Raw genomic sequence first — 13,539 nt, 5'->3', positions numbered from 1 at the left:
AGTGATATGGACCATGCTGGTATAACCTGGGTATCTCCTGTGTATAATTATATATGTACAACTGGTATAAGTTATACATCCTGTATATAGTGATATGGAGCATGCTGGTATAACCTGGGTATAATTATATATGTACTGCTGGTATAAGTTATACATCTCCTTGTATATAGTGATATGGAGCATGCTGGTATAACCTGGGTATAATTATATATGTACAGCTGGTATAGGTTATACATCGCCCTGTATATAGTGATATAGAGCATGCTGGTATAACCTGGGTATCTCCTGTATATAATTATATATGTACAGCTGGTATAAGTTATACATCCTGTATATAGTGATATGGAGCATGCTGGTATAACCTGGGTATCTCCTGTATATAATTATATATGTACAGCTGGTATAAGTTATACATCCTGTATATAGTGATATGGACCATGCTGGTATAACCTGGGTATCTCCTGTGTATAATTATATATGTACAACTGGTATAAGTTATACATCCTGTATATAGTGATATGGAGCATGCTGGTATAACCTGGGTATCATGTATATAATTATATATGTACAGCTGGTATAAGTTATATATCTCCTATATATAGTGATATGGACCAAGTTGGTATAAGCTGTGTACCTTCTGTGTATAATTATATAAACAGCTGGTATTTGTTATACATCTCCCGGTCAGAGAGGATGGGCGATGCCGATCAATCCCACCTCTCCCCGGTTACTCACGGATTGACTATTCCAAGCACCTTGATCACTCTAGTGGGATTGCAAGCGCCGAGTCATTAGAATACAAGCTGATTTGTATCCAGCTTTCCAGGCTTCTGCACAAATGCGAAGCGAAGCGAAAGCTCAAATGACCACCTGCTCCGTTCTAGCGGCTGCCATACTCTACAATGTCACGGCCGTACATACGCTGCGGCCACCAGCTTTTACATTAGGTAAGCGGGAACCCAGACTTATCAATTATGGACACAATCCTCGAAGTTCTCGTAATATTCATCCTGCATGTAGTGATAAATTGGCGCAGCCGTACAAGGGCTTGCTTTCTTTGGGGCGAGGTGTATATTTTAATGACCCCACTCTGGGGTACATACAATGTGTTGTAGAACTTCTATTACTTTTTTTGAAAAAAAACAACTGAAATTCTGCCATTGTGTTTGGTTTTTATTGTGTTTGGTTTTTACAGTGTTGAGCACTTGGTAAAAATAACACTACCTTCTCTGATCAGCACGATTACTACGATGGCTTATAGACTTTTTCCCCTATTGTCTCCACGACAGCACACCTGAGATCACCTCCTTCTGATGGGACAGGAACACAGAGGGTTAGAACACCCCGCTTTCCCACCTTACTCAGTGGTTTTCCTGTCCTGCCAGGAGGCAGGTATCCCAGAGGGGTGCTGGAGCTCCTAGGGGCAAGAGGAAGCATACTTACACCAGGATCGGAGTCAGCAGGCGCTGTCCTCCCTTCCAAACCTTCACCCAGGACGCTGCTGGCACGGTTCACCTAGGCCAGATTCCACCCCACCACGGTCCAGGCGGGCTTTACGCAGGGTCCGCTGGCTGTGCTCTCTTCCCCGCTCCCAGCATGTGCTTCTGCCTACGGCAGGTGTGGCGCTCCGTCACTCTCCTTATCAGAGCTGCTGGGGGCGGAGCCTGCGAAGCCACATTAAATATGGAGGAGCCTAGGAAGAAACGCACCATGCAGGACAAGGTTTTTGGTGGCCATAGGGAGGGACACGGGCATACCTTCCCGTTCACACCAACGTGCAAAAAATGATTAAAAAGAATTGGCAGGAAGCCAGACAAAAGGTCCTTTTCGTCCTGGGCTATCAAGAGGCATTATCCCTTCGCAGAGGAGGTCTGCGCAGACTGGGAAGAAGTCCCCAGCATGGACGTTCCAGTAGCTAAGGTGGCCGAATGTACTACTTGGCTGTTTGAGGACGCCACCCAGCTGAGACCGGATGAACAGAAAGCCTTCTAAGAAAGACCTGGGAGGCAGCCTGCAATATAAGGCCAGGAGTAGCAGCCACCGGCATCGCCAGAACGCTAAACGTGTGTTTGACAGAATACTGGAAAAAGTAGCGGGTAAGAGGGCCTTCCCTGAGGAAAAACGGCCAAGGAAAAGACCTCTGACGCCATATCTGTGGGAGCGAGACGGAGGGCCTTTGCGAGCTGGTGGACCAATATTTGCGGGGATACATGGGTTACCAGGATCCTAAGAGAAGGTTACCAAATCAAATTTGTGTCTCGCCCAAGAGAAAACTTGTTAATTATAACAGGCTCAGCCAGACAATTGAAACCACTTCAACAAGCAGTAAGGGAGCTATTCCAAATAGGGGCAGTAATACCGGCCCCTCAAGAGCAAGAACCTGGGGGTCACTGCGTCCATCTGTTTTTAGTGAAGAAGCCTTGCGGAAAATCAAGAATGACTATAAATTTGAAAACATTGAAAATACATAATTCAAAATGGATAAGTACGGTTACAAATCTAATAGAGAAAGGGGCGTTCATGGAGTTAAAGACCTAAAGGACTCATACTTCCATGTACTGAGGTACAACATATACATGGGGAGCGCATGTAGGAGGGCTGTATCTCTAGGGAACATGATCCCGAAAAGTAAGACAGTCCTCAAATGCCAGAGAGCTTCCAGCGGTCCTGAAGTCCCTTCAGAAGATAGAGGGGGGAGTTGGAGGCAAACACCTGGAGATTGTCAGACAACACGACGGCAGTAGCTTACCTCAGGCATCAAGGAGGGACAGGATGCGGGGTCCTACAGTGGAAAAAATCTTCCCATGGGCAGAGAGAAACATCTCGTCGGTCCATCTAAAGGGAATTCTAAACCGAGAGGCAGACTAAGTCGACTGCAAATTCATCCAGGCCAATGGTCCCTTTCGCAGGAGGTATTTAATACATCTCTGTGGCAAAGAACTGCAAACTAAAAAGGTTCTTCTCTCTCTGCCCAGAAGACCACCCAACAGCAATCGATGCCCTGTCAGGTACTGGTCTACGCTTTTCCTCCGATCCCATTGATTCCAAGAGTCCTGCAGAAATTCCGTTCCCAGAAGTGTGCCCCCTTTTGGCCAAGGAGGAGTTGGTTCTAGCTTCTAAAGTCTATGCTTACAGGCTCCAATCCAACTGCCAGTACATCTGGACCTCCAACCTGGGGTCTGCTACAGCCTTCATCTAACAGCTTGGATTTTGAGAAATCCAGGTTACTAGGACAAGGTCTTTCCTCAGAAGTTGGTTAACATGCTGCTACTCAAAGTGTATCAAAGCTGGAATAAATTTGTAGCTTGGTATAGGGAAAGGGGAGCCAGTTTTTCATCCCCTTAATCCTGGAGATCCTTCAGGGAGGTCTGGACAAGAATCTGTCTCCAAACACCCTGAGGGTCAAGATGGCGGCACTCGGTGCTCTTTGACACTAGGCTTTCAGAAAACCCCTGGATAACAAGATTTCTTACGGCAGTGGACAGGCTGAAGCCTAGGGTCAGAAAGATCTGGGAAGGAGCAGTTTGGAAGAAAACACCTACGTTTACCAAACTTTATAGATTGGATGTCCAGGCGGATGATCTGACTTTCAGCCGTGGTCCCACCCTGACTATTTTTAGTTGGTACGTCTCAGGTGTGCTGTTGTGGAGACTCCCTAAAAAACAGATTATCGGTAAGTATAATGCACTCATGTACTAAACTAACTTCTGCAGGAAGCAGACGGCTCCGTTCTCACTTTAGTGGCCAGGCTTGGTATTGCAGACCTAATTCACACGAATAGAAACTTTGCCTGCAATACTAAGCCTGGCCACTGTAGTAAGAACGGAGCTGTCGGTTTCCTGCAGGAATCGGCTCAGTGCACAAGCACATTGGCTTGGCAAACAGCTGAAATGTGAAGGTCCCAGGCAATAGACCCCAGCCATATTGATATAACCTATCCTGAGGATCGGCCTTTAATAGTTTACAACTGGAAACCCCTTTAAGCCATTTTCAAATCCATATTCTAAAACGACATGGAATATTCCGCAGCGAGTTGTAGAATATTCCATCGTGTGTGTGAAAGTACACTGGCATATCTACGGTAGAACGACTACCAGTGTTTGTCTATAGGGACTACATGGCCATGTGCCAGATTTTACATTTCTGTCTGCGGTGAGTGTGGCTGGAGCACTTGAACTCGATAATTGAGGGGGTCACATACTTTTGTCTATGTAGTGTGCTCCGAAGTTTGTCTGCTTTCTCAGAAATGCTTGTTAGGCTCGTGTGGAATGCATTCTGTACATTCATCCCTTTCCTGCCTTACTAGCTGCGGCAGTCGCTGTGAAGCACGTGGGGTATGTTGCAAAACATACGACGGGAGGAGCCATAGTCACGTCATGGATGTTGGGGCGGGAGATGACAGGAGACGAGGACCGCTAGTGACGTGTGGCGGTGACCAGTTGGCGGATGGATTTCAGGAAGCCCCTCTTGGCTCTCCTCTTGCACTCCTAGAATGAAGTACATCAAGCTGACCGCGGCATTACTAGCGCTTGCATCACTGATTGCAGTAGGTGAGTGACACTGAGCTAAGGGGTTAACTTCTTTGCCGGTTTACTGCGATTTCCTCGCCGGGAGCCGCTTTCCACCTCCTTACAAGATGAAGCGTCTCTACTCCATGTCTTGTGTGTGGCGGACGTAGCTCCAGGGCAGCGGCGGCGGGAGGGGAAACGCCCAGCGGCCAGGAAACATTACAGATTGTCGCCACCTGTTGACGAAGACTACGGAGTGTGCAGGAAGGGGGGCTGACGCCTTAACTCCTCAGTGACCAGACTTTTTAAAACTTTTTAAAAACTTTTTTGCTTTAAGGACCGAGATTGCCATTGTCACATTGCAAGAGCCATAACTTGCAGACAGGGGCGTACCTAAAGGCCCAGGGGCTCGGGTGCAAAAGTTCAGCAGGTACTCCCCTATTTAATTATATACAGGAGATACCCAGGTTATACCAGGATGCTCTATATCGCTATACAGGTGCTCCCCGACTTGCGAACAGGTTCCGTTCCGGGAGCCTGTTCGCAAGTCCGTTTTGTTCGCAAGTCGAACAAATGGTTGTATGGAAGGGATCGCGGGTGGATCCCGCCCCATACAACGTCGGGTGCCGGCTGTTCTTACAGCGGGCACCCGGCGGCAGCAGTTCCGACGAACCTCGCCGCTTGTCGGAACTGTTAAAGGGGTTGTCCCATGCCGAAACGTTTTTTTTTTGTTTTTTTTTTAACCCCCCCCCCCCCCCCCCCCCCGTTCGGCGCGAGACAACCCCGATGCAGGGATTAAAAAAACAAACCGGGTAGTACTTACCCGAATCCCGGCGGTCCGGCGTCTTCATACTCACCTGCTGAAGATGGCCGCCGGGATCTTCTACCTCCGTGGACCGCAGCTCTTCTGTGCGGTCCATTGCCGATTCCAGCCTCCTGATTGGCTGGAATCGGCACGTGATGGGGCGGAGCTACATGGAGCCGGCATTCTGCACGAGCGGCTCCATTGAAGACAGCAGAAGACCCGGACTGCGCAAGCGCGGCTAATTTGGCCATTAGAGGCCGAAAATTAGTCGGCACCATGGAGACGAGGACGCTAGCAACGGAGCAGGTAAGTATAAAACTTTTTATAACTTCTGTATGGCTCATAATTAATGCACAATGTACATTACAAAGTGCATTAATATGGCCATACAGAAGTGTATAACCCCACTTGCTGCCGCGGGACAACCCCTTTAACACTTTAAATACCGCTCTGACAGTGGTATTTAGAGTGTTAACAGTTCCGACGAGCCGCGCCGCTCGTCGGAACTGCTGCCGCCGGGTGCCCGCTGTAAGAAACAGCCTGCACGCGACGTTCAGGGGGCCCGTACAGCGTCCCATGATGAGATCGCGGGACGCTGTGCGGTTGCTAGGCAGCCGAGGACCTCCTGAAAGGCCCCAGGGCTGCCTATGCAGAGTGCCTATCAAGCGCACGGCTTGCTAGGCGCTCTGCATAGACAGCCCTAGGGCCTTTCAGAAGGCCCCCGGCTGCCCAGCAACCGCGATGTGACCGGACAGGCTTCTATCAGGCTTGATAGAAGCCTCTCCGCTCCCTGCACAGCATGATGTAATGCCATAGCATCATACTGTGCAGGACAGATAGTTCGTATCTAGCGAAATTCGTAAGTCGAATGTTCGCAAGTCGGGGACTATCTGTATACAGGAGATACCCAGGTTATACCGACATGCTGCATATCCCTATATACAGGATGCATGACTTGTACCAGCTGTACATATATAATTATATACAGGAGATACCCAGGTTATACCAGCATGCTCCATATCACTATATACAGGGGATGTATAACTTATACCAGCTGTACATATATAATTATATACAGGAGATCCCCAGGTTATACCAGCATGCTCCATATCACTATATACAGGAGATGTATAACTTATACCAGCTGTACATATATAATTATATACAGGACATCCCCAGGTTATACCAGCATGCTCCATATCACTATATACAGCAGATGTATAACTTATACCAGCTGTACATATATAATTATATACAGGACATCCCCAGGTTATACCAGCATGCTCCATATCACTATATACAGGAGATGTATAACTTATACCAGATGTACATATATAATTATATACAGGAGATACCCAGGTTATACCAGGATGCTCTATATCACTATATACAGGAGATGTATAACCTATACCAGCTGTACATATATAATTATATACAAGAGCTACCCAGGTTATACCGACATGCTGCATATCCCTATATACAGGATGCATAACTTGTACCAGCTGTACATATATAATTATATACAGGAGATACCCAGGTTGTACCAGCATGCCCCATATCACTATATACAGGATGCATAACTTATACCAGCTGTACATATATAATACAGTATATACCCAGGTTATACCATTATATACGGGAGATACCCAGGTTATACCATTTACATCTCGCTGTATAGAGTGATAAGGACCAAAGCATCTGCAGCGCTACCAGGAGCACAGGGCTGGCATGCATGAAAAATACTCATCTGAGTACTCCAACGCAAATCAATGAGCTCTGTTGTGACCATATTACGGGTGTCTTAAGTCCATGCGTAGTACGGAACGTAAATACACTTTTGTGAATGACCCTCAGATATCATTCTTTTTTTAATTCACATCAGGCATTGGCTCAAAAAGCTACAACCAAATCTGCAGGTGCGGTTTCCAAAAAAAATGCTGTGCAGGAAGCCACCTTCATACTTCCTGACATTTTCCTCTGTCCACCCATAAAGCTGTCACTGTTACTACTGGGGGCATGAGGTGGGGGGGGGGGGGGGGGCAGGTGGTGTCGCTACTACTACTACTGGAGGCAGAGGGGAGGTGTCACTATCACTACTGGGGCAATTAGGGGGTCACTATTATTGCTGGGGTAACTATGATGTGTGATACTGTCTGCCAAGCTGATGTTCCACATAAGATACAGTAGCTTCGCAGATGTATCGCCCATGATTGGCTTAGATACGTCTGCCGTGGCATTATGCGAGGCCCGCCGGCGAGGAGACTTACAGCGGCTGACCGACGGAGCAGAGAGGGAAAAGGGCAGAGCACTGGGACCAGTGAGGGGTGAGGGGATGGGAGTCTGTAAGCAGCGGACACATTGCAGCGATGATGGGAGGCCGGCGGGGGAGAGTCTCCACGGGGGACGTACTGCGCTGTAGCCGGCAGGTGACCACTTCTAGGAGGGGAGATGATGTTAGTGGTGGGGAGGGAGGGGGGAAGCTTAAGCCGACAAGGGAATAATGGACGAGCGCAAGAAAAGTCACTTGGAGTCGCCAGCAGCGAGCACGCACATGGCACCGTGGCGGTGGGAGAGTGACTGGGTCGGCAGCAGCGGAGATGGGATGTCTCAGCCGGGGAGATGGGCACCCATTCTCCTTCCCAGCCAATTAAGTTGTGGGTGTGCGTTTTGTCTCCACCCATTCTACTGGTGGAGATACAGCAGTACCTGAGGATTGTCCATAACTAGTTTTGGTTCACATCTCATCAAGGGCAACATCAACTTGTAAAACTCCATACAGCCATCGGCCTTGGTCCTACAACCTACAACTCCAGCACTGCTAGGCAGCAGTGCTAACAACTGAGCCACCACACCTTGTAGCCCTGGGGTTCTAGGTTCATGTCTAACTATAAACCTCTGCATGGAGGTTGTATGTTCTCAATGTGTTCTTTCTTCAGCCCCAGCGCTATAAGGTGTGGTGGCTCAGTTGTTAGCATTGCTGTCCTGCAGTCATGAGGCCAGAAAATACACTTAATCTCCTGTCCGGACGTGGGTCTCCTCCGTCGCGGCCGGATCTTCCTTCTTCTGCACGGCGGATGTGCTTGGGACCTGCAGAAGAAATACCATAGAAAATAAAGTATGCGTACGCAGGGATAAAATGGGGTCCGTGGGTATTTAATTACCTGCAGATGCCCGATGCATGTCTATGGGCATATTGATCATCCGCAACTCCATTTTGCCCGCGGACATGAGGCCAAAGTCACACAAAGCTGCCATGTTGTAGCCAAATGTCTAATTCACACTGCAGAAACAGGTTATATATAATACTTAGCTGCAATTAATCATGGTAGCATTTGTTCAGTGGTGGCATAATGCAAAGGTAGCAGCCATATTAACCCCTTAGTGACCGCATGGTCCTTACGCCCTGGTTTAGTGGGCTTTAATCCCCAGGGCCATAAAAAAACACACTCGCTCTGGGGTTTAATGGCCTGTGGATGTGACAGCTCCATGCTGACTGCTGCCGGAGGTAGCTGACAACCTGGATGCTGTCATGGGGGGCAGGGATATCCAACCCCCGGCCACACGATCATCACCATCAAATAGATAGCTGCGATTGCAGTACAGTAAATACAAAGTTTAAAAAAAGTTAGTTTCAGCTCCCCTCACGGATCGGATCTATGAAGGGAGTTGAGTACTCGCCCCCATCCTCAGCAATGTCCCGTGTCGTTCTGGTCTTCCAGGACCCAATGCCGGCGTCAGCGCCAAAATGGTGGACGCAAGCGCAGAAGCTGGAGTGGGCCCGGGAAATTTAAATTCTCCTGGCTACTAAAGGTAGCCGAGAGCTTGGAGCAGTGACTGAGGGCTGCGGTGAGCGGATAATGGCGATCACGTAAAAGTTAAACGACAGTTGAAGTGTAATTGCTATTTTCACCCGTTGTGTATACAGAAATTATATTAGGGCCACACCGGGTACGTTTCTGAACATGGGACAAACGGGGGGGATCCATTTTGGGTTGCAAGTCTTAAAGGGGTTGTCCCGCGAAAGCAAGTGGGTCTATACACTTCTGTATGGCCATATTAATGCACTTTGTAATGTACATTGTGCATTAATTATGAGCCATACAGAAGTTATTCACTTACCTGTTCCGTTGCTGGCGTCCTCGTCTCCATGGTGCCGTCTAATCTTCAGCGTCTAATCGCCGGATTAGACGCGCTTGCGCAGTCCGGTCTTCTTCTTTTCTGAATGGGGCCGCTCGTGCCGGATAGCGGCTCCTTGTAGCTCCGCCCCGTCACGTGTGCCGATTCCAGCCAATCAGGAGGCTGGAATCGGCAATGGACCGCACAGAAGCCCTGCGGTCCACTGAGGGAGAAGATCCCGGCGGCCATCTTCACCAGGTAAGTAAGAAGTCACCGGAGCGCGGGGATTCAGGTAAGCACTGTGCGGTTTTCTTGTTTAACCCCTGCATCGGGTTTGTCTCGCGCCGAACGGGGGGGCTATTGAAAAAAAAAAAACGTTTCGGCGCGGGACAAACTCTTTAATTTCTATATATGCTTTACAAAAAAAAACAGTTTTTAAAATGACACAATTGCCAAAAAAGTGAAAATCATAATTTTCACTTTTTTGCTTTGATTTTATTCAAAATCTGTGGAGTCAAAATACGCAGTACACCCCTAGATAAACTCATTAAGGGGTCTAGTTTTCAAAATGGGCTCATTTGTAGGGGTCCTCAATGGGGCATGAAACACCTTCAAGCAAAATGTCTGTTCTGAAAGCCAGATTGGTTTGGGCCCTGTTGGGCATACAGACATAAGATTAGGGCCACAATGGGTATGTTTCTGAACACGGGACAAACGGGGATCTCTTTTGGAGTGCTCACATGAAAATCCTCATGTTCATGTGCACTATACCAAGTCACTGCTGCATCTCCCGTCCATGCAGCCGTTCAGACGGCCCGGTCTGGCAAGTATACACAGGGCCCGGGATATTTAGCGCTGCTAAACTGCCTCCCCCTCCATGTCTCTTGGCAAGGGGAGGGGATTGGGCGGGGGCTAGTGTGTTAAGCTCCTGCCCCTTGTTGGCTGCCAGCAATTGGAGGGTGTGGGAGCTTAGCACACTAGCTCCCATCCCGCCTCCTCCCATTGCAAACAGCCAGCAAGGGGCGGAGAGGAGGGGGGAAGGGGGTGGCAGTTTAGCAGTCACACACTACTAAACTTCCACCTCTCTTCTACGGCAGCTCCCATAGGAATCTATGGGAGACGCAGCTGTATTCTGGCCAGGAAGATAGTTCCTGGCTGGCGTAAAAATGGCAGACAGAATGCGCACCGTATGCCCTATCCTTGCTGGTCAGCCATTTTTACGCCGCGGGAATATGCCAATCAGATGGGCAGCGTATATCGTCCGGGCATGAAAATGCGTCCAATATATGCTCATGTGAAAGAGGCCTGACAGGCACTTCACTCACCCAGCCTGCAGCTCCAGTCCGGCGGCGGTGCAGAGTCTGAGACCGCTGACCTCTTCCCTGTCGTGTCTGTGTGTGCCGTCCTGTGCGGATGCCGAGGGGAGAGGCCAGCTGTCAACAGGCTCAACAGCGGCTGGGTGAGTAGAATGCCTGTATGAATGCTGGCCAGCCGGCTGATGTGGCGGTCACTGTTACTACTGGGGCCGCTATGGGGGTCACTATACTGTCTTTCAATTACAATCGGCCCTTTGAAGGCACCCATAAGGCTGATGTGGCCCTCTGTGAAAAGCAGTTTGACACCCCTGTACTAGTACCCTGTTGTACCACCTCTAGCTTGGATACAAGATGTGATGCAGGTGGGCATGGAGTCTCTAGTACCCTGTTGTACCACCTCTAGCTTGGATACAAGATGTGATACAGACAGGCATGGAGGCTCTAGTACTCTATTGTACCACCTCTAGCTTGGATACAAGATGTGATACAGGGGGCATGGAGGCTCTAGTACCTTGTTGTACCACCTCTAGCTTGGATACAAGATGTGATACGGGGGGCATGGAGGCTCTAGTACCCTGTTGTATCACCTCAAGCTAGGATGCAAGATGTGGTATGGATGGGCATAGAGGCTCTAGTACCCTGTTGTACCACCTCTAGCTTGGATACAAGATGTGATACAGACAGGCATGGAGGCTCTAGTACTCTATTGTACCACCTCTAGCTTGGATACAAGATGTGATACGGGGGGCATGGAGGCTCTAGTACCCTGTTGTACCGCCTCTAGCTTGGATACAAGATGTGATACGGGGGGCATGGAGGCTCTAGTACCCTGTTGTATCACCTCAAGCTAGGATGCAAGATGTGGTATGGATGGGCATAGAGGCTCTAGTACCCTGTTGTACCACCTCTAGCTTGGATACAAGATGTGATACAGACAGGCATGGAGGCTCTAGTACTCTATTGTACCACCTCTAGCTTGGATACAAGATGTGATACGGGGGCATGGAGGCTCTAGTACCCTGTTGTACCGCCTCTACCTTGGATACAAGATGTGATACGGGGGGCATGGAGGCTCTAGTACCCTGTTGTATCACCTCAAGCTAGGATGCAAGATGTGGTATGGATGGGCATAGAGGCTCTAGTACCCTGTTGTACCGCCTCTAGCTTGGATACAAGATGTGATACAGACAGGCATGGAGGCTCTAGTACTCTATTGTACCACCTCTAGCTTGGATACAAGATGTGATACGGGGGGCATGGAGGTTCTAGTACCCTGTTGTACCGCCTCTAGCTTGGATACAAGATGTGATACGGGAGGCATGGAGGCTCTAGTACCCTGTTGTACCGCCTCTAGCTTGGATACAAGATGTGATACGGGAGGCATGGAGGCTCTAGTACCCTGTTGTACTGCCTCTAGCTTGGATACAAGATGTGATACGGGGGCATGGAGGCTCTAGTACCCTGTTGTACCACCTCTAGCTTGGATACAAGATGTGATACAGGCGGACTTGGAGGTTCTAGTACCCTGTTGTACCGCCTCTAGCTTGGATACAAGATGTGATACGGGGGGCATGGAGGCATACAGGTTCCATTTGGTATCCTGCAGCATATCGCTCCACATTTGCTGTAGCTGAGCCTCTAGATCGTGTAAACTCTCAGGCTGTCGAAGTTGATGTGGCAGATGGTCCCATACACATTCTATAGGTGATAAATTTAGTGACTGGGCAGCCATAGAAGTGTGACAATGTTGTGGGGTCTTCTTGCGACCCCCCCCCCCCCCCACATCCCCCTTGTGTGTGTGCGGCCGAGCATTATCCTGCTGGAAGACACCATGAGAGGAACACATGTGGCTGCAGGATGTCCTGAACATATCGCTGAGCTGTCATTGTCCCTCGTACCATTACTAGGGGGGACCGACTGTCATATGTGGTCCCCAAGACAATCATAGCAGCAGGGGGCAGTGTGCCACTCCACAACAAAAAGATAGGGGCATGCACTCCGAGGTCTCCAGACACGAACATGACCATTGTCGGCGCCCAAACTGAACCTGGATTCATCGCTGAAGACATCCAGGTTCTTCGCCGTAGCATCCAGTTATATCGTTCACAACATTACTGCAAACAAAGGAGATGGTAGATGTTGAAGATGGTACACGTAATGGGGGCCGTGAGACCAAATGTCCTTCAGCCAAGCGCCTGGAAATGGTTCTGACACAGGGGTGTAACGATGGCGCCACCTGTCTCTGGATGGCGGACAATAAAAGAATTGAAGCTGCTCATGCTTGTCGGATGATCAGACTCTCCTCCCTACTGGTAGTCTGTCAAGGCCATCCTGAGCCCGGTCACCTGGTGTGCCCTCACACATCCACTGGTCCCAACACCCCCTAACAGTCTGGTCAGACGCTCCTCTCTACTGGTGGGCTGTAGGGGGTCCTGAGCCCGGTCACCTGGTGTGCCCTCACACATCCACTGGTCCCAGCACCTCCTAATAGTCTGGTCAGACACTCCTCTCTACTGGTGGTCTGTAGGGGGTCCTGAGCCCGGTCACCTTGTGTGCCCCCATCCACTGGTCCCAACACCTCCTAACAGTCTGGTCAGACGCTCCTCTCTACTGGTGGCTGTAGGGGGTCCTGAGCCCAGTCACCTTGTGTGCCCCATCGATTAGTTCCAACAACACCTAACAGTCTGGTGATAGTGGTATTATCCCAGATTCACTATATCTGGTTATGGCCGCCTGCAGTCGGCCGGGTCCGATCCGGCAGCGAGAATTCTCACCGCGGGACCCGACCGAATGA

The 13,539-nt window shown here is 49.4% G+C and overlaps 1 protein-coding gene across 4 annotated transcripts in view; it reads left to right on the top strand.

The window, feature by feature from the left end:
• Window positions 1-4,358: 4,358 nt before the first annotated feature.
• Window positions 4,359-13,539, top strand: part of LOC136633428 (T-lymphocyte surface antigen Ly-9-like) — a 38,118-nt gene continuing 28,937 nt past the window's right edge. For 2 of the 4 annotated variants that reach the window (XM_066609159.1, XM_066609158.1), the window contains exon 1: window positions 4,359-4,550. In XM_066609159.1, the coding sequence (XP_066465256.1) occupies window positions 4,493-4,550 (58 nt within the window). In that variant the 5' untranslated portion in view covers window positions 4,359-4,492. The remainder of the gene's footprint in view (window positions 4,551-13,539) is intronic. The other 2 variants (XM_066609163.1, XM_066609160.1) reach the window with 2 other exon arrangements.

This window comes from Eleutherodactylus coqui, chromosome 6 (assembly GCF_035609145.1).
Source record: "Eleutherodactylus coqui strain aEleCoq1 chromosome 6, aEleCoq1.hap1, whole genome shotgun sequence".
In the NCBI taxonomy this organism is placed as follows: Eukaryota; Metazoa; Chordata; class Amphibia; order Anura; family Eleutherodactylidae; genus Eleutherodactylus; species Eleutherodactylus coqui.
Note: the sequence above shows the minus strand (reverse complement) of the source record. Positions and strands in the feature narration are given on the sequence as shown.